We start from the raw sequence: 22,280 nt of genomic DNA on the forward strand, positions 1-22,280 counted from the left end.
GATGATTTGCTTATGAGCTTGCCCACCTTTCGGTGGTCTCAAATTTATTTGTGTTTGGTACTTGCTTAAATTCTAAACAGCACTTCAGTCGGCCTGTACAGTTAATATTTATTGGAAAGTTTTATATGATGCTGTAATAAATATCAGTTCTACAATGTTCCATGCATAAATATTTTGTTTTTATTTATCTCATATAAGAAAATTACATTTAAATTAATCCCTAATTAATCCCTAATTGTATGCTTTAATATCCGTACTAAATTGGCACCCACAGGAAATGTATCAGTGTTAAGTAGATGACGTCTTTTTGTGTTGGGAAGTGAGGTGGGAGACAGGGAGACAGTCTTCTTTATAGACCTTCTCCTGGTGATTCTCTTCTACTCCAATGTATGTACTATTTCTTTACTAAGGACACAGTGCTGTGCTTTACAGATTGTGTGCTCAGTAGCCAAATGAAACCGTTTCCGGGCACACTGCTGGAACCGGAAGCTGTCAGAGATAGCCCACAACAGGATGTAGGTCTACTACATGGTGGATAAGAAGGGATTAAAGAAAACATGTAATGTTTGCTGCAAGTTTTTGTGGTTCAAAATAGGTCATGTACCTTATAATATTCCTTTACTTTTTAAATTAGTGGAGATGTCAGATTGTTGTTTATTTTTCTTCTGTCTAAGGACTCTTCTTCTCTGCCATTATTTTATAGTGTTTAACATGGTTTCTCAATGCCTATAAAACATGCTTTGCTGCTGATAGCCCAAAAAATAATGTCCTTAAGTGGACCCATACACACACACACACACACTTTATGGTAAGCGTTTGCTTCATATTGATAACTAAAGCTAGGTACACACTGAAGGTTTTTCAGCCAATCAGCATATATAACTGTTTGGTCAGATATCGTGTCAGTGTGTATACTTACACAATGAACGACAGTCGTCCCAGAGTACCAATTGTCATTTCCGATCACGATCTCCATAGGGTTTACTGAGTTATGCTCTTTTCAGCCGATGCCGGCCATTAACATGTCCCGGTGACTAAATGTAGTATGAAACTGAATATTTTTTTTCAGAGACACAGAAGCTAATGAAATTTGTTATGACATGTGGATTGCTATAACAAGGCGGTAAATCAGTGTGACAGGAATGGATGAATGAATGAATGAATGAATGAAGTATATTGTGCTGTCATTCTCAAAAGGACTATAGGGCCAGATAAAAAGCACAGATCTGAAGATAAATCGTGTGTAGTGTGTACGCATGAATCGTCCGACCGTGCAGACCTTCAGTCGTAAGTACAATTCTCCAGTATGTACCTAGCCTAACTGCTATGAATGGGAGGTGTGTTTCAACCCACCTCCTGATTACAAAGATTAGCTGTAACATTGAAACACATTACGAGAGGTTGTGTGTCCTGGTATAGAGATTGAGAGCGATGGCTAAACTTGCCTAGAAGTGGACACCAATATTAAGAAATGTTGCTAGTTTGTAGGCCAGACATGACATTAATGATGTTTTAACAACCATTTAGGGCCCTCTGCCACCTAGTTTCCAGCTCTCAGCTCCTGCTATAACTTAATTGCAGCCCACACCCTTTTAAACTAGAGGTATGTACATATTGCCTGTCGTTATTTAGAATTTCTATACTTATATAAATTAGAAATACAGTCACTAATCATACATTTAGTTTATAATGATGTCAAGAAATCAGTAACAATAGATTTGTTATTCTATTAAAAATACAGCCTTTTTTCCAACAAATTGTTGGTGGCTGTCATTAGAACATATTCATCCCTGGGCCTTAGAAACTAATATTGTCCCGAGTGTCTTCTGAGCTCGATACATGATTTAGGTTGTATTAAATGCACAAGGACCACTTTTTACTTGACCTTTGAGCATGAGACCCAAAATCTCTCATAGAGTCAGCCTGTGGTATAACAATAGACACAGCAGCCCATGTGACTGCTACAGTGCCCTGAGGCAGAAGAAGCTCATAGACAGTCAGACTCCTAAAGCTAATACCATGTGGATGTTTTTTAAAAAAAAAAAAAATACTATAAAAGATGTGCTGAGCAAATAACATCCATAATGTTGGACTGCCCTGGTTGCCTATAATAATGGTTGGGATGGCTGCAAGAAAATACCCCAGTTCCTTTGATAGAGGGATGATTGCTGGGGGTGTGATTGGCAGGAGCTTCAGTGACTAAGACAGCTGAACTTGCTAAAGTTTACAAGCGATGGTGTCTAAGTTGATGTCAGCATGGAACTACGAGGGAAAAACATCACCATCAAAGTGCAACAGTGGGTAGAAGTGTATAATCTAGGATTGCAATATTCATGAATTAAGTTGAAGTGCAAAGTAACACAGTTGAAAAACTGTAGATCAATTGATTGCAATTATCAACCTGTGTTGTGAACAGTCAGTTCAGATCTGATGAGAATTCCACAGAGCAAGAAATTATAGTGGGATTGTACTGCATAAACCGCTCATCACACCTGGCAATGCATATCGGCACGTTCAGTGGTGCAAAGAGCACAGGCAATGGATTACTGAGCATTGGAAGTAGGTGATGTAGTCTTAAGAATCATCCCATGTTCTGAACAAATGGATGAGTGCATGCCAACCTAAAGAACTCTACAGCCTGAAATCTTTTTTTGAAACAATGAAAGGTTCTGTGGCTCTGTAATGTTATTGGGCATCGTTTGGGTGCCATCATTCCCTCAGAAGGCAAGGTCAATGCTAATCGCTACTTAATGATACTGAGTCATATCTTCAGCACATGTTGCAGCCATTCTTTTCTGATGAGAAGGTTGTCTTCCCAGATAACGCTACACATCCACAGACAACATGTGGTCATCCAGTGACACTAATCTTATCCATATGTCATCTCCTTCTCAGTCCCCAGATTTGATCAATCAAGCATCAATGGGACAGGCATCAATTGAGTGACTTTCTTGGGGGAGAAAATTGTGCTGCATCACTTCTGCACAATTCCAGACATTGGTAAATTCAATGGCATGGCGCATACAGGCCATACTGTTCATATGAAGTAGCTCAACACCCTATTAATTGACTTTATATTGGAGTTTCAATTTTTTCCATGAGCTGTACATTATTTAACCCTTTAAACAGTTCCCTGGACCCCAAGACAAAATACAGTCAGGACTCCTTTAACATCTCTCCACAATTAATAACATCACACAAACAGCACACCTACTTCCCTTAACCACAGGAGAATATATGTGCCAGAATCTACTCACACCTGTGCCTAACCAGTAACACATACTACAAATATCACACACTACCCACTCAGTTATCCATGGAAATTTCCCATTTTGTGTCTGCTTTCTGTGGGTTTTTCAAAATGTATACTAAGACACTTCTCTGCCCCTCCCCCTTTACCTTTTGTTGGTCCTTGTAATTTCTGACCTCAACTTGTCCTCGTCATTTCTGACCTCAACTTGTCCTCGTCATTTCTGACCTCAACTTGTCCTCGTCATTTCTGACCTCAACTTGTCCTCGTCATTTCTGACCTCAACTTGTCCTCGTCATTTCTGACCTCAACTTGTCCTCGTCATTTCTGACCTCAACTTGTCCTCGTCATTTCTGACCTCAACTTGTCCTCGTCATTTCTGACCTCAACTTGTCCTTGTCAATTCTGACCTGAGCGGACCATTGGACTCTGGTCACAACCACCAGAGTCTCAGGGCCCGCTAGCACTCATTGTTACACCATTCCCTTTTTTGTACTATACAAGGGAGATTCCACCATATGGTGCATTAAGGTAAAACTAGATTACACACTGGCATACTATAGCTTTGAGTTACCATATTTTCTATACAAAATATCAACCTTCTAATAGTAACAACAGACAACATATATAAAAGGTATATTGTTGCTTCAGTTAAGAAGTAAATAGATAACAGTAATAGTAATTCTACTGACAAGCATAACAAGCAGGTAAAACATTAAAAATAACACAAATCAACGAATAAGCATTTTTAAAACCATAATTCTCTACTTGAAATGTATCTACAACGTAAAGTCTTACATTGCCAAGTGCACTGTTTAAATGTCCATTCAACTCAGCACAAATTATGACATGTTACGCTTGGAATGTGATTAGTAATGAAATAACTGCCCTTTACACTTCAAGTACAAGAGGAGTCTGAAGTGCACTGAAACTCTAGTTGGCTGCCAAAGTGTTAACAAATAATTCCCAGATGAAATTATAATCCAGAAAGCAATGGCATTGGTGGGCCACGTGAGTATCAGATTAATGTGACACATTATTGTGTGCACATAAGATACATGCTGCAAATTAATACAATTTCATTGGGCACACATGACCCTCGCACACAGAAATCACACAGAATGTAATGTATGCAAAATAAAACAAATATCAACAAATAAATCAATAAAAAATTCTATATTTATAAACTGTTATGATTTATTTTTAAAAAAATATTCTATAAATACACATGTACAGGTTATTCTATACCAAGCATCATTTCTCTGAATACTTTATTAATGAGATTAGTAATTCAATTTAATATAATATTTGCCAGTGATAATTCAGTGTAAAGCAGCAGCATCATATCTTTTGGAAGGAGTGAGCGAGGAAGAGTTTCCTGAAATGCCTCCTCATAGAATAGCAGACTAGTCCTATTAAAAGACCACTTACTGAGAGGAACCTGCTCTCTCCAGGTATGCTGTCTGGGTATTGTTCTGGGGAAAGCAAAAGTTTCACTACATAGGTTGATGAAACTGTATGGGAGATGTCACTCTTCTAGAGTAACACAATGTCAATAACTCACACTGACTGACAGAATGAAATATATATATATATATATATATATATATATATATATATATATATATACGCATTCTAAAACCATGAATACACACTTTCATGTTTATTTCTCCTCAAGTTCCTGTGCCATTGGCAAATTAAATAAGGGAGATTACAGATTCAGTAGCATGGTCCATGTACTATCTACTATACACCAGTATGAGAAATACATGGTATTAGTGATTTGCAGGTCCTATTAATTTTCCACAAAAAATTATAGTGTAAATACAGTACAGAATTAATACATGTAACATTTGATGACATCGCATTCTGTATATAGCCTTTACTGAAGCTGATGATATATGGCTGTATGTGTGAATTTAGCAATGAGTTCTCACCTGGCTGTTTCCTTCCACTCCATCTCTCCATCAACAGATAATAGTTCATCAAGCTCAGTGAAGAGCTGAGGGGGAGCTGGGCTGTCATCTTCCTCACCCAAGATAAAGCGAATGCGTTCAGCAGCTGGGGAGACTGTAGAGGTGAAAATACTTCGATTAGTGGCCTGATTGATAATAACTGACGTGCGGCTCTGCAACCGCTGTCTATCCCTACAAGCATTTAGTGTGTTCTCCAGATTTTCCAGATCAGAAGACATCGTTTTCTATGGCTAGGCAACCGAAATGTCTGGACCTGCTGGCTTATGCAGCTTGAGTTACCAATGTAACTCTAAAATCTACAGTGCCAAAATATCTCAGAATGTACTTTACCACCCTAATAAGCTAAGGTAAGCAAACTTAATATTTATATGGCAGGAAACCAGTTTCAACCAAACCAGCTTGGGCAATACGACTGGATAGGAGCATCTGTCTACACGTTCCCCACCCGCCCATCTAAAAAGTCGTACTTTTATTGGTCTGATAGTTTAGGAACTTATTACCAATGTGGCAATGTTTAACAAGAGACAGTCTACTCTTTACATGTAGACTAGCATAGAATACATTGTTAAGCATCAATGCACCTGCAAAACAGCTTGGGGTCAATTTCTGCACAGCTGACGACAGGCACACTTTTTTTTTCTTTTAGCTGATGTACTTAAAAAGTCAGAATTTACGTAAAAAAACACAATTTATTTGTACAACCATTTATACAGCTTCTATTAACTTTGCTAACTGCCAACATAGTTGGATTTAGTAGTCACAATTATTTCACACTATCTACAATTTAAAATATTTTCTTAAGGTTAATTGCGAAAATATATTTACATTCAGCTTCAGTTCTGACCTGCCAAACTACATGGTGCTAGAAAGAAATGTTTACATCACTGTACTCCTAAACTACTAGAATTACAGTGCATCATTTGCATAGCTAAATTATTCTACAAGACCTCCCCTTGGCTAATGACCTGTATCCTACACTGTAGAAGAATAATGTTCAGAACAGTCATCATATACCTAACATTGCGTACCTTGCTGAAAAAATACAACTCGCAAGGCCCATATCAAAGAATTCATATGAATAGTCAGTGTGGAACAAAAGAAGCTTATGAGATTCATTCTTGTCATTCAAATAAAGCTTTTTGAAGAACAATGATTTAAAAAAAAATCATTTATAAACTAATACTGAACTTCAACAGATGCTGAAGGATGCTCATTCCTGATATTAAACTAAGTACTGAAAATTGCAATTTAATTATCTAATCATGAGTGTAACTCACAGCCTTGATGTCCTCGGGGCTGAAAAATATATGAGGACAGATAACCTCCTCCTTCTGCATTATAATCTTGTTTACTTATACTTCAATACTAAAGCTTGCAAAAATTCAATATAGACATCCATAAAGAACAAAAATGAAAAATTAACCTTTAACAAAATTAAATTTTACCTTTCTCCTGTTACAAGTGTGGTTTCATTGGTTTATGGCACCTCGTTTGCCAATTCAATGTAAAAATTACATTTAAAAGGCAGAACATAATTTTTGTTTTCTTTTCTACATCTTTAAAGTGTAATTTATGACCACCGCTGACATTTCTTAGATGTTTACACCCCATCACAAAACATTAATAGTTCTGTAACTTTAAGCATTCCATCCCTATATATAAATATGACTTGGTTTTATAGAGAGAGATGCACAATGCAGTGCAAAATTAATTATGTGAAATAAGATGCAATATTTCTTAACAATAAAGATAGCCTTGAACTAGTGGTAGATTATGCTGTACTTCCAAGGTTGTTCAAACCAGTTCTCGGTTTTAAGGTATAGCTACCAGATGTCCACAAGATGAAAAACTTTCCATGATTGCAACTAAGCCCTTTGTATTAGAGAGTTTATACTTTATACATATAGAACAATGAGAGCAGATTTTAAATAAATGAGAAGTGCCTTGTTCTTTTATAAACAACTGCACAATGCTATTTTACTTCTGTATTCTGAAGATACATTAATTCTCAGGACATTTCTTTCTCTGACAACGTTTGCCTTCTGCTAATCATTATATGTTGGTCATACTTAAAAGTAATATACAGGTCTCTGCAGGCAGTATAATGTTTGTCATTGCTCAAAAATTGTCTAGTAAATAGCTATACATGGGCCAATCCTGCCATTCCACCTAAGCACTGTGTGACAAGATCAAGTTAGACAGACACATGGGCGGCCAAATCAGACGTTCAGCTTTGAGGACTTCACTACAGCCCATTCGTGCAATTGGAAGAAGACCACACACAGGCCAATAGTGGTTATCCTCCGACTGTATTTTCCACCATGCCCTGTAATGATGCTGTAGATTTCAACAGGATTATTATCAGGGGAGGGTTGGCAAATTTTAGCCTGGGGGGAAGACTCGACTCAGCAGCCTATTAGGAGCATTTTAAAAGGAAAAAAAATGCAGGTAGCCCAGTGACCCAGCCCAAGGTAGCCTACTATAGAATTGGCCAAATGTCCAATATCAAATGTGATTATTTTGATAATCATAATTTTAATAAGCAATTTATGGTTCAGTTTAGTTTTTTAGCATTTTGTTTTTAAGTATTTTACAGTCTTTATGTGAAACGACTCTGCATTTGTCCACATTCTAAAATATTGATCAGTACATCCCTAGTCCTTATCTGATTATTGCTGGATAGAGCAAAACGGAGGATTCTATTTTGTAGATGGCCAATCATAATTTGTTAATTATCCTAGAGCTTTACCTGCCCATGCATTTAACTACTTTGTCCTTTCCAAAACAATGTACATTATCCTGAGAGGCTGAGCCTTCTTTTTTCATGTAGCATCCACAATTTGTCTGTTGCTGTACAAAATAATTGTTTTTAATTTATTATTTTATTTAATCGTAATATCTCAAAGAAGTCAAGGTTTGCATTTGGTTCATCGAATGCTAACAATTCAGCTAAACTTACATTTTGGTAAAAGCCTCAAATATATGGCTGAATTCCGCTAACAAAAATCTGGATTTGGTGCATCCAAATATAAATGCAGGATTCAAAAGCAAATGTTTTCTACCGTTTTTTTCCTATTGTTTTTGTTGCTTTCTATATAGATTTAAATTCCCTTTATTTATAATTATTACATTGCTCTCAGGTGTGCACCCCCCACTGGCCCAAAATCTTTAGCTCCATTTAAGAGTCAGTACTGCGAATTGACTCTACATTTGAGAAGTGCTGTGACTGCAGTACTGGCTGAAACTAAGCTGCTCAGTCTCAGCAGCTCCTCCCATGGGCCACTGTGGATCACCAGAGGGCAGTGTATAGATTCTAGAGATGTCCCATTGACAATGTATTTTATATGAAATGTAGTGTACCTTTAAGAATGCTTCACATTTTAATATGTTTAGGGATATATTTTGTGTTTATAGAATTTGTAAGAAGTTTTGCAGAGTGTGTTTCGAAGCAGAAGTAAACATGGTATTTGTAGAAGTAGCTTATTACAAATAACGTGCTACCTTAAAACTTCTTGGAAAATTGCACCATAAGCACAACCACAGGGTTGTCGGGAAACTGAAATTGTGACACATCAAATGTTTTTGCACATCAACAAGTTCTTCAGAAGTACTATAAAAATGTGTAACCTGGTATGCATTAAACAGAGCAGATCCTATACAGAAGAGATGGTGCTGTGTATATTCTGATCTCCGATCGACCGTAATGCAGGCATGCAGGAAGATTTCCTTTGATTGTGTAAAAGCTCGGCATCAATCTAGATAGCATATGTTGGATTTGACATTTCTTTGGAGGCCCCAGCAAGATGGTCAGCGCCCAGAGAGCCACGGAACGATTGTCAGACCAAAAAGGGACACAGAATCATAAAGCCACGTTGTCAGTAATTTTCTGCTCTGCCTCTTTGTCGTCTCTCTACAGTCCGGCCTGGTCTGTGTGTCGCTGTGCCTTGACCATAAGGGGCATATTCAACTGTCCGCGTTACTTGCAAAAGTAACGCGGCTTGCGCATTATTACAGTTATTACAGTCATTACGGTACCTTTAACGCCGGCTTTCAGCTGAAAACCGGCTTAGAATTACCGTAATACTGGTAATACTTTTATTGCCACGTTACTATTGAGAGTTACACAGACAATTGAATATGCCCCTAAAAGTCAGAAGAAAACTTTAATATTTGTTTTGTCTAAGGTATGTTTTGAATATTATCTGTTTTTCTTTGAAAATTTTATGGTCAAAGTTTGATGTCATTGCATTGGAATCCATAAGATACACAATTTGATAAGAAATTTGATTCTTTGGGACCCAGGTACGGGTCCAGATTGTAAAAATTGTTGTTTCAACTCAAAGTATTTTGACCAGGGGAATTAACAATAGTTATTACTAAAAGTCATAAGGTATTTCGATCATGGGTAATAACAATAGTACAGAATCTGATGTTCCAGGAATGGCTATGGACATAATGGAATATATCCATGGCAAGGAATTTTGTGTAGGAATGGGTGAATTGTTTTAGAGGTTTGGTTTGACCAAAGATGGTAGTTTTGATCCAATTAAGATGATATGTCTTAAGTTAAGTCAATAACTTAAGAGAAAAATGTGAAACGTAGCTGTAAACCATGGAGGAATTGATTTATGAACATGAATGTGCAGAAATGGCAGATGTAAGAGAAGGAATTGACATGTGAGGATGGAGTAACTAGAGTGTTGCAAGTGGTAATGTGACAATAACAAAAGGTGTATTGAGCTCAAACCCCAAAAGATTGTTTGAGGTGGCACAGGGAAGTTAAGAGATCTTGAAAATCGAAATGTATGTGGAGATGTAAATGTAAGACAGGACTGAATTATTGGAGAGTAAAGAAATGTGTAAAATGTGTAATGCTGCAAAATTAAGGACCCAGACAGAGGGTGTAAATATTGTGACTTCAATTATTTGTGTTGTGAATCTGTCATTAAAATGAGTTAAAAACAAGTTTTATTGAAGGGTTAGTTGCTAGTCACATGTATAGGAAGAATAGTTTAATGGTTGTTAAGTATCTTGAGCATTTGCATAAGGCAGACTTCTAACAAAATTACCTTCCATGTAACAGGTACTTTTGATGTTAAAATTCAAAGTCATATAATTTGTGCACTGTAAATGTATGTATATAGGAGAAACATTGCACAGTGTATGTGTGATGCTGCACAGCTGAGATAATGGAATGTACCCACTTATTCTGTGTAAAAGACTTCAGTGTGTGAAGAAAGGAAGGGAGGTAGTGGTTTTGGTTATCTGACCATGTATGTAAAATTGCTAAAAAGGTTCTTCGAGTATGCTTTAATAATTCAAGAGTAATTTAAATGTCTCCAGAGTGGTAACAAGACATTAAAGCATATTATTTAGTTTAATGCTGGGACTTCTAGTTCCACACGTGTAGGCTGGATGATATCATTTAATTTTTCTTCCTCTATAAGTGAGGGAGTGAGTATTGTTTTGTTTTTCTTTTGTTTTAAGGTCGAAAAATTTGTACATTTGTAAATGTAATGCCTGTATTGGTTAATTGTAAGCTTTTGAAGAGATGCAAAAAGTTTTAAACTCCGTGGTCCGTCACTGCACAAATCAACGGAAGGACAAGACTGTAAATAATATTTAAATAGTGTCAGGAGAAAACACGGACCTCAAGCTGGCTGGGGTGCAAAAAGCCGTTTCTGTTCTTGAAGTAGAGAAAAATAATTATCTCTGTGAAATAGAGTAAGGTGGAAGTGAGATTTTACATGTAGGTATTACAAGCAGTTTTAATCTATGTGAAAATGGCTCTGATGAATTTTTCTCCGAAATTAGGGGGATTTGTTATGCCCATAAAGAAATGTTACAAGATAAAATCCTGTCTGTGAGCGAGACTTGTTCAAGTGAATACATTTGTACTTTCAATAGGGAAATCACAGATTGTGAAAATATGTGTGAATATTCGGCGATGGGTGACTCTGTTGAGAAAATGCTGAGTGATTTGCATACACAATGACACAATGCGAGGTGTCTAACGAGAGTACTCTGATTTGTGAGAGAGACAGTTTTGATTTTAAAATGGCTGAATGTCTGCAACCTTTTGAGAGGGCTGTGTGTTATGGAATGATTAAAATTAAGGAAGAGACATCAGAGTCATACAAGGGGGCTGTGCTAGGGGATGATGATATGGAGAGTGGCCTTGAGCACGTACCAAGGTCACGTCACTCTCACATCCCCTGTTTGTGAGATTAGCCACTGCCCCTTTGAGGATAATTTTTTCATGACATGGAACACATAGCGTCACAGTTAAGCTACACAGAGAAACACATAAATAAGTGTTTAATGAGCAGGCACTTACGTACAAAATCTTCACTGGTTACCTGATGGTTTACAGGAGAGTGAGGGAAACACAGTGATAGGGGGTGGACACACACTGATTGGCAAATTGTTTAATACCACAGCTGGCAAAGTAGTGAAGTCAGCAGCAGAAAAAGGATTGAAGAACAAAAATGTAAATTAATGACAGTTACTGTAATCCCTAATGAACAAATGTTGATCTCTATGCAAACATGTTGTTCTTCACAGAAGTTCTCTAGTTGGCAAGCAGGGAGGATGTGAACCTGCCCACACAGGTTTGTGGCGCAGTAATAAAGGTAAGCTTGTTGCACCAAAAAAAAAAAAAAAGGTCTGTAGCCTGTTTTGGTACAGCTTAGTCGTGGTTTAACACACAAGGACTGCTCTGGCTCAATTAATTATGGCCTATTGGTATGCTCCGAGATTCTTTACACTAGCTGCATATTTCTGCTAGCTGTTTAACCTGTGTGCAGGCACATCTTGGACGCACTATTCTCACAGAACTAACACACCTCCCAGCTACAGAGAAAGACCCTTTAGGTAATCCAGATTGAATGTATCCAACTCTCAATGAGTAGGATGCAATATGTTTTGGGTTATGCGAGTCCACAGCCGCAACAAACATAAGTAAACACTAGAAAGATTTACGTGATATAAGCTCTGCTGAGTATGACTATTGTGTTTTAGAAAAAAGACTTAAGAGTTTATGAGCTATTATCCGTGCTCCTGCATTGGCACTTCTGGACGATAGCAAGCCATTTGCACTCTCCCCTGAGCAGGAACAAATGTTTAACCAATTGAAAGCTGATGTAACCTCAGCGCCAGCACTGGCTTTGCCAGATTTTAACAAGTTGGTTAATCTGTTTTGTCATAAAACACAGGGACATGCTCACACAAGCACTTGGAGGGAAAGAAAGTCCTTTAGCATATTACTCTATGCAGGTAGACCCTGTAATCAGGGCAGCACCAACGTGCATTAAATCAGTAGCATGGTGTTAGGACATGAACTTGTTATACAGGTACCACATTCAGTGGCAGAAGTTCTCAGCCAAAACACTTGTCCTCAGCCAGGCTCACTAAGTATGAGGTGCCATTACTTACCCCCTCTAAATGTCAGATTAAAAAGGTTTGCAACTTTGAACCCAGCAACATTATTCTATTGCTGCTGTATTCATAAGAGGGGAGCATACTGACACAAGAAGCAGCTATTGATAAGACATATAGTGAAAGTGAGTCAGTCACAGCAGCAGCAAGACACAGAAAATAGATAAACTTTTTCTTTTTCTCCTGAATGCTGATTTAGAATTGTTTGCAGATGGTTTGCGATATTATGTTGATGGCACACCATACACAGGGTGTGCAGAACTCATTAGGTCCCTGTTTGCTGCTCTTCAACTGCCTAAGCAACTAGCGGTGTACAGGCACACACTAGAGAACACACTTCAGAAGCCAAAAGGTAATGCACTAGCAGATGCCGCTGCAAAGTAAGCTGCTGTAATGCCACTGAATCCTGTGAGCATATATGTTGTGGCCCTACCCCCAATCCTAGACTTAAGAGACACTCAGAAAATTTCCAGAACAAGCCCCAAATGTTGTAAAACAGGCCTGGAAAAGACTGGGGTTAGGGTTAGGGAAATGAATGGCAGTTGCAGGATCGCTATTGTTTGCCAAAAGCATTGTACCCAGTGATGCCACAAGCCCTACATGGAAAGGTCCATGTGTCCAAGGAAGGACACCATGTTAAAGGACCTGAAAAGAACCTGGGTGGCTCCTGGATTTGCACAAGCTGCACAAGGATATGTATCTCGATGTGTGATATGTGCTTTACACAATCCTGGTAAGACTGTAAAAGTCCCATCCAAAAGTACCCCACAGACTCTGTACCCTTTCCAAAGGCTGCAGATTGACTTCATACAGTTACCAAAAATAGCTGGCTATGAGTATGTCCTCGTGTGCATTGACTTATTTAGTCACTGAGCGGAGGTGTGGCCTTGTAGAACAGCAACCATTAAAGCAATGGCAAAGAAACAAATTTCCAAGTAGTATGTCAATATGGGGTTCCAGAAGTGATTGAGAGTGACAGAGGTACCCATTTTATGGGAAGGAACTACAGCAGGTTCTAGAAGAAGTGGGTATCATGTTAGGACTACACACCCCCAGAGTAGTGGGCAGGTAGAAAGGCAGGTAAAATAAAAAAATGCAGAAACTAATGGCATAAACAGGAAACAATTTACTAACATCCACCGCAAGGTGTTCTCTTCCATTCCAGATCCAAACCAGGATCCTAACACTCATCTGTAGGAGTCTGGAGATTGGGTTGTTATAAAGAAAACCTGTGAGAAAAGCTCTTGAACCCAGGTTTGAAGGAACATAACAGATCTTATTGATGACTCCCACAACAGTGAAGGTGCAAGAAAGAGAAACCTGGATACACGCTTTGCACTGCAAGATCTTCAAACAAAGGGAGTCTGAGTAAAATGTATAAGTACAAGTTACTTAAAGGTCCAAGGAACACCAGAGAGTGGTGTTCAATCATATTAGAGGGAGGTATGTTGATTGCAAGTTATTTTCTTTCGTTGTGCGCTGTAGGTGCTTATCAGTCTACAAAAGAAAGCCAGGTCTGGAAGAACCATACTCACGCCAATAGTAGTATAGAGATTATTATACATAATGTTAAGTTCAACTCAAACACATAAAGGAAAAAGCAACACATGACAGTAGGTGATTACCGCCAGTACAGAAATGTATTTGTGTGTATTGTGGACAGCCTCCTGAAGAAAGGTGTATCAGATGGTACCAGAGCAACACTAACAAAGAGCCCAGTGTTGCATCTTTTTCATTAATGACACAGATGACCAAGAGAGAATAATTGGTGATCACTTACAAGAAATAAGAGACATGAAATATAAATTTTTGAAGGAGCACACTGGAGATGCTTATCTAGAAGGATGGTTTATATGGCTGAACCTGGCCAATTGGTTCAAGGGTATAAGATCTGATACATTTTGCACTTTAAGGACTGTTACTAATCCTTATTGTATGTATATATATATATATATATATACATATACGTACACACTAATAAAACTGATGATATGGCTTATCAACAAGTGTATTAAAGTTAAGTGTTACTCTTCAAGGAAAAATTAAAGCTACCACACCTTAACTGTCGTACTGTACACCCCGCTTAAAAAATGTGGCACCACAGGGTTGTCTGGAAACTGAACTTGTGACATGTCAAATTCAGAAGTACTATAAAAATGTGTAACCTGGTTGTTAGGTGCCACAGCGGCCGCGGGCACCGCCGCGACTCACTGTCCCTCTCCCTGGCATCCCGGCCGTCTCCATGACAACCGGGGTGTCACTTGCCAGGGCAACGGCCGGATGCCGAAAGTAATTGTTATCACGCCCCGGCATCAGAGCAGCTGGGTGCGCGCGCTACAGCCTGCGGACTGATTAAGCAGCTAATTCATTTATTAACTGGTGTCTGGGGATGAATCAGGGCAAAGCCCTGATTGGTTACCATTAGTAATTAAGGCAGGGAGGGCTTAGCCTCCCTGCTGGTTATAATGTAGATTTTGTCTACTGCTGTCCTGCCCCTGTGCTGTTTGTCCCAGTTCTTGTGGATACTCTGCCCATTTTTCTATTGGACCTACTGTTGTGACCCTCTGCCTGTACCTTGGACCTTGCCTGTGGCCTGAATCTTGGACTTCGCTGTTTGCCTGTGACCCTGACCTTTTGGCGTGTTATTTGACCATTCTACTTATTTGTGACCCCTGACCTCAGCTTACATCTGACCATCCGCTACCATCTACTCAGCCTCCTCTGGCCTGCCGCTGCGGTGTTGTTAACGAACTTGCACTACGCTAGGAGTTAAGTCCTGAGAGCATCCGACTACCTGTGAGCACATAAAGCTGTATGGGAAAGGCGGCTGCTATAGGTGAAGACCTCTGTCATCTGTTCTGCAAGTTCGTTATCAGACCTGGCAGCCTAACACTGGTATGCATTAAATAGAGCAGATTCTATACAAAAGACATGGTGCTGTGTATATTCTGTTCTCCGATCAATCGTAAAGCTGGCATGCAGGAAGATTTTCTTTGATTGTGTATAACCTCAGCATCAATTCACAGATATAAAAGCCAGACCCGGGAATCCCCCTCGCTCTTTTGCTTTCTGCCTGCCCCTGGACAACGAGCATTCTATACACTACACTATACTAGGGACACACTACACTACAGAAAAGATATATTATATAGGGATACACTACACTACAGAAAATATACACATTATACTACCCTACACTATACTAGAGACACACTACATTACAGAAAAGATATATAGGTATACACTACACTACAGAAAATATACATATTATACTACACTACAGAAAAGATATTACATAGGGATACACTGCACTACAGAAAATACATTATACTACAGAAAACCTACACAAAGCTACAGGAAAGGATTCTATACTACAGGAACATTCCCTACACTGCAGATAAAGAATTGGATTCAGGATACAAGGACTTGATAAGTATCAATGATAATATATATATCTATAAAGCTATATGTGTGTTTGTAATGTGAATTTAACTATTTATATACATATAACTGTGTAGCTATTGTCTGATATCTGTGATAGTTAAATCAATATTATAAATACTGATTCTTATCAAGGAAACATATGTAAAGCTAGGATTGCGTAAGGAAAAAGGTGGTGAACCTAGGGTTAATTTTATATTGATATACTATGTTATGCTAAACAACGTTATGATATATGTGTGAACTGTGAATGCAAGCTTTTCTGTGTTAACAGTAAAATACTTTGATTTAAATACATACATATGTTGTGAGTATTGTTCATTTATAACGAATATATACTGTGAAGTACTGCTGAGATACAGTGGTTATTGGATAAATAATTCTGTAAAGCTTGTGTTATTTACTGTGGTCAAAAGACTGAGTAAGGCAACATTGTGTAAGGAAAAGTACATAAAAGTGCGAGTTTTATAACGAGTGTATCTGAGAACAGAAAAAGAGTACAGTGTGCGCATGTGAGGCGCAACCACAGGTCCTTTTACAATATGCATTTGCAAACCACCCTTTAAATATCCTGCACTTGCCCTTGGTCCTTCAGCTAATACAGATTGTGTATGTATACAAAATAAGTGAATAATGACATCATTAAACAATTCTGCAAATATATCTTAAAAACTAAAATATGTCTCAATAAAGCCATGTACGAACATTAACAGAGAATTTATAAAATACACATTTAGGGCATGTTTTCTACACAAGATTTTATGCACCTCAATGTAACAACAAAGTCTTTATGGAAATACTGTGCATAAATTAAGGAATTTTTGGGTCACAGGTCCTCTATGCCTGATTATACCACGTGTACTTTACTACCTTTTCTGTAAGTTAATGAGCAATTTATAGCCTGGATTTGTGCAAGCTGCAGAACACCAAATTCACATTCACCGAAATACAAATACACAAGTCACAAACTGGTCAAAGAGCAAAATGCCATGTCCGGTAGAAAGTATGTTAGATTGTATACACATAGCACATACTCTGCTTATTTATTAATATGAATGAAAGCTGTTTTATTATTTGCTCTGCCAGGCTAACCTGATCACTATTCATAAACGCAAAAATAACCAGGTCCATAGTGGCCAGATTATCATGTCAGAAAGCTATATGTGTGTTAGGGCTGACAGCAAATACTATAAACTTGTAGAACAGGCGGGTGCATTTCCCGTAGAGCTGGACGTGCTCACAGGTACTCAGATGCCCCCAGGTCTTAAACTCAAAGTAGTACAAATTTATGTAATCACTGCAGCGCAGAAGAGGGCCAGAAAGTAGGTAGTAGCGGGGTCCTGAAAACAAGCCGTGGTAAGAGGGGCAACAGCGGACAGCATGGTAAAGTCCAGGCAAGGGTCAGGGCCGGCAACTAGCAACGTATCCGGAGAACAGGCAGAAGTCAGAGTCACAGGCAAAACAAAAAAGTCCAGTAAGCAAGCCAAGGGTCATACACAAGCAGTCAATCAGAAAATTACAAATGCAGGAGAAAGGAGCAGGTAATTCACAGGCAAGGAAGTTATAACCGGAAGTGAGGCATAGCCCTCACTGCCTTAAGTAGAGATGACGCCCAATCTTCTGCAGAGTGCATCCCCCAATAATCAGCAGCACTACACAAACGTGTGCGTGGACGCCCAGCTGTTAGACCGCTTGCCGGGCGAGGCAGCAGTGTGAGTTGAGCATTCCGGTTGTTGCCTAGGCAACCTGGACGAGGCCAGAGGAAATGACGTCCTGGTCGTCATGGCGATGGCCGGGACGCCAGGGGCAGAATGAAGCCACCCGCACGGTCCGCTGTGGAGCCGGGGCTCGTGACAATGTGGCATGTCTAACCAAGAACTACTGAATAAAAGGAGACTGCAGGCAGAATAATATTCTGTCAAAAGATGCTTCTTTCCCTAAATAGTGTAAATCTGGGCGTAACATGCCCAGGCCGCAGTGGTCCAGAGATTCCCATCCTGCTAGCATGGTGAATGACGCTTCTGCCATGATTACACTTTAAATGTAATTTGCTTGCATTGTAATGTTGCTGATGGAGCCGATTGGATAAATCTACAGCAGATTGGACGCCATCCAATCAATATACTCCACTGACAATTTTCCTATGCATGCAATTTCTATCAAACTTTTTCCAACTGGCAGCATGACATAAACATCAGGTGGAACTCCATCAGGGATTAGTACCACCAAAATGTTCTACTAGATAGAAAGAGGCAGCATTTTATTACCTAGAGCATTTCAGGGCTTTTAAGCAAAGTATAATATCAATGCTATACAAAGCCACCAACAAGTTATAAAGGTATGTGTGCCGTCCTTTATGCTATTTAGAACACCTCTGGGCCACCTGGATCTTTTTGGCTATTGTGGGAATTTTTTGCAAGGATGTGTTTCATCTGACCTAGATTAACAGCAGAGATTGGTCGACAATTCTTCTGAAATTATAATAGTTTTGGGTATATGACAGCAATTTATAAAGTGCAAGACTATGGCGGGTAATGCACAGTATAACTCCTCTAGTTGATTAGTGTCTTGTGACATACTTGTCTCCTTGTTGCATTTGCAGTCTTGTTAAAATACCATAAGATGAGTCCTGGTGTTTCTTATGTATAAAATCTAGACAATATACAACTAGTGGGTAAATGTGTATAGATGTTGAGTGCCATAAAGGTGTGAAAAGTATAGATTCAGAACTGCCTGTTTTTACACGGTTTAAGATAAGCAATAAACAGCTTTATAATGTAGTATGCAAGTAGTGTATTTTTCTGTATAATACAAGTGATTAGGTTATGTACTTTTACTACTTGTCTGAAACAAAAGGAGGGGCAGTGTGTAATTAAAGCACAGAGGCGAACATCTTTTTAAAAACATAACTTACAAATGGCTAAAAGGAAGCCTTAGCTCAGTGTACAATTGCTACCCTAATCTGCAATTAAAAAATAACTCATGAGTAGGTGGCTTCACTGTTGCCTATCATAAAAGGTTTGCTGGGCTATTGGTCCCCCGTTTGCATACTTTCTTAATCTCAATCCTACCTGAGGCCTCTTGGTCTAGGGACTCTTTGGAAGCTCGGATCTCTGTTATTTATAAAGAGGGTAAAGATGTTTATGACTGTGCTAGTTATCGCCCTATTTCCCTGCTTAATACAGATGTTAAATTGTACGCTAAAATTCTTGCTAACAGATTAAATTTGTTCCTTCCCTCCCTTGTGCATTACAACCAGGTTGGTTTTTTCCCAGGCCGTCAGGCCAGCGATAACACCAGGAGAACCATTGACCAATTGCTAGACCCGTCTGATCACGTGACCTGAGAGGCGGGGAATTCAAACTTCCCCACTATTTAGTCTTCACTCTGACACTCTCCTGTGTCAGAGCAACAAGTGTACTTAGCGTCTGGCTGCTCCTGATCTCTGTGCATTTCTCCCTATGAATACTGCTGACTTTCTGTGTACCAACCCGGCTTGTCTATTTAACCCTGCATCTGCTGAATCCCTGGCAACACGCACTGGCTGACCTTCTGTGTACCGAACCGGCTACAGTTCCTGACTGCTCTCGTGTTTGTCTCCTCGTGCCTCTCTACTAGACAGCAAGGTGCGTCTGGCTTAATACTACTTACAGTTAAGCTGTTTAATATCCAGCTAGACAAGGCCTTTTACTGTGTTCCCAGAACCGTTCACCCTACTACTATCTCTCTACCACACTGGTGGGCTAACCTAGGGGCCGCGACCTGCGGGCCTCCGGCAGCTAAAACCATCCCACCTTGCGGAAGATCTTGGAGAAGACCGGGGTGTCTGTTAGACTCTGCGCCCTGGGAAGGTCAGTGCCAATACCGGTTGGTAGTTGTCTCCAGTGAGACGTAACAGTTTTCTCTGATCCATTATGGATGGATCTAGGAACCCTTTTGCTAGAGATCTGCTGGAGCACTTGGCTACTAGGGTTGAAGAGCAAAAGATGAACCAAATCCAGCTGCTGCAATTCCTTCAGAGTATGTCCGCCCGTTTAGATACTCTCCAGAATACCCTCTCGGCCCAGGTGGGCGTACTACTGCTGCCTCCCTCTCCTCCACAGGCCGCTCCTCCTCCTAGGGGCACTGTGGCCCCTACTCCTGCGTCTTCGCAGCTTCGTATTCTTAATCCAACCAAGTTTGATGGGGACCCCAAGGCGTGCCGTGGATTTTTAAATCAATGTGCCATCCAGTTTGAGCTGCAGCCCGGGAACTTTACTACTGAAAAAACTAAAGTGGCCTACATTGTATCGTTATTATCTGGACCAGCGCTAGCCTGTGCATCTCCTATGTGGGAACATAACGATCCTTTGTTACACAATTGTGCCACTTTCTTGGAGACCATTCGGCACATCTTCGATGAACCCGGACGGATGTCCAGAGCTGCTACTGGCCTTCTACGCCTTTGCCAGGGTACACTCCCTCTTGGACAGTCTGCTGTCCAATTTCACACTCTTGTGGCTGAACTCCGTTGGAATGACGAGGCGTTGGTGGCCACCTTCTGGAAGCGCCTGTCCGAATGGATTAAAGATAAATTAGCAGGTCGTGAGCTTCCTACTTCTTTGGACGCTTTGGTTTCGCTCTGCAATCAAACAGACGTTCGTTTCCGTGAACGTACCCAGGAGGAGGTTTCTCGTCGTTCGGGATTTCGTTTGGCCCCGCGCTTTCAAAGTTCTATGATTCCTATAGAAGAGCCTATGCAATTAGGCAGAGCACGTCTCTCTTGGGAGGAGAGAGAGGAGAGAGGAGTGAGAGAGAGAGAGAGAGAGAGAGAGAGAGAGAGAGAGAGAGAGAGAGAGACACGTTTCAAGAACCCGCTATGTTTATACTGTGGAGAACCTGGGTATCTGCTGAGTACTTGTGCCAAGCGGCCGGGAAACGACAGAGCTTAACCGATTCCGGAGAGGCCAGGTTAGGCGTTTCCTCTACATCTCCTGTCGATTCCTGTTTTTCTATTCAGGCCCTTCTACTTTTCAAAGAAATTCCACTATCTCTTCCAGCTCTTATTGATTCCGGAGCTGCAGGGAATTTCTTAAGTGTCGCCATTGTCCAAAGATTAGGGGTACCTACCCTTTCTCTGGATCCTCCCATGGTCCTCACTGCTATAGATGGCAGTTGTATTGTAGGGGGATCTATTAAGGAACGTACTGTGAATCTTTCTCTGCAGATTGGAGCATTGCACACTGAAGTCATTTCCTTCCTTGTCATTCCCGAAGCCATCAATCCTTTAATGTTGTGTCTTCCCTGGCTCAAACTTCATTCTCCCACTCTGAATTGGCATAAAGCGGAAGTTCTTGCTTGGCGCCCCCAGCCTGCCATTCTTGTTGTCTCCCGAAGGCAAAGAGGTCTAGACCCAAGGGCGCTTCTTCCTCCCATATCTCTCGGGGGCTTCCTCCCCAATATCATTCCTTCTCTGACGTGTTCAGTGAGAAAGAGGCTTCTAAATTACCTCCCCACCGACTCTGGGATTGTAGTATTGAACTCCTACCGGATAAAGTGCCACCCAAGGGCCGGGTCTATCCATTATCCATGCAAGACTCTATCTCCATGTCTACGTATACTGAAGAAAATCTGAAACAAGGTTTTATTAGAGAATCCACCTCCCCAGCAGGGGCTGGGTTCTTCTTCATAAAGAAAAAGTATGGTGGTCTTCTTCCTTGTATTGATTACCGGGATCTCAATGCTGTAACGGTGAAAAATAAATTTCCCCTACCCTGAATCTCTGAGTTATTTTGACAGGATTAAGGGATATACAGTGTTCTCCAAATTGGACCTCAGAGGCACTTATAACCTCATTCATATTAAACAAGGAGACAAGTGGAAAATGGCATTCAATACCTATACCCACTTTGAATACTTTTTGGCCCCTGCCGTTTTTTCAAAACTTTACTAATGAAATTTTTTAGGATTTTCTGTACCACTTTGTAGTCATCTACCTGGATGGATATTCTTATATTTTCTTCCGATATATCATCTCATCGTAGACATGTCTCCTTGGTACTTGGCCGCTAACATCAGCACCAATTATATTGTAAGATAGAGAAATGTCTATTGAAAAAGATTCCCTTCTTAGGCTATGTGGTGTCCGGCTCTGGTCTGCTCATGGATCCCGAGAAACTGAAGGTAGTGTTGGAATG

General features: G+C 39.9%; 1 protein-coding gene across 7 annotated transcripts in view; it reads right to left on the bottom strand.

The window, feature by feature from the left end:
* The window catches only part of SLC4A4 (solute carrier family 4 member 4), a 192,196-nt gene that overhangs the window by 79,134 nt on the left and 90,782 nt on the right, over window positions 1-22,280 (bottom strand). For all 7 annotated transcript variants that reach the window (XM_075202433.1, XM_075202423.1, XM_075202397.1 and 4 more), the window contains exon 4: window positions 5,188-5,320. In XM_075202433.1, the coding sequence (XP_075058534.1) occupies window positions 5,188-5,320 (133 nt within the window). The remainder of the gene's footprint in view (window positions 1-5,187; window positions 5,321-22,280) is intronic.

The sequence above is a fragment of the Mixophyes fleayi genome, chromosome 1, assembly GCF_038048845.1.
Source record: "Mixophyes fleayi isolate aMixFle1 chromosome 1, aMixFle1.hap1, whole genome shotgun sequence".
NCBI classification, from domain to species: Eukaryota; Metazoa; Chordata; class Amphibia; order Anura; family Limnodynastidae; genus Mixophyes; species Mixophyes fleayi.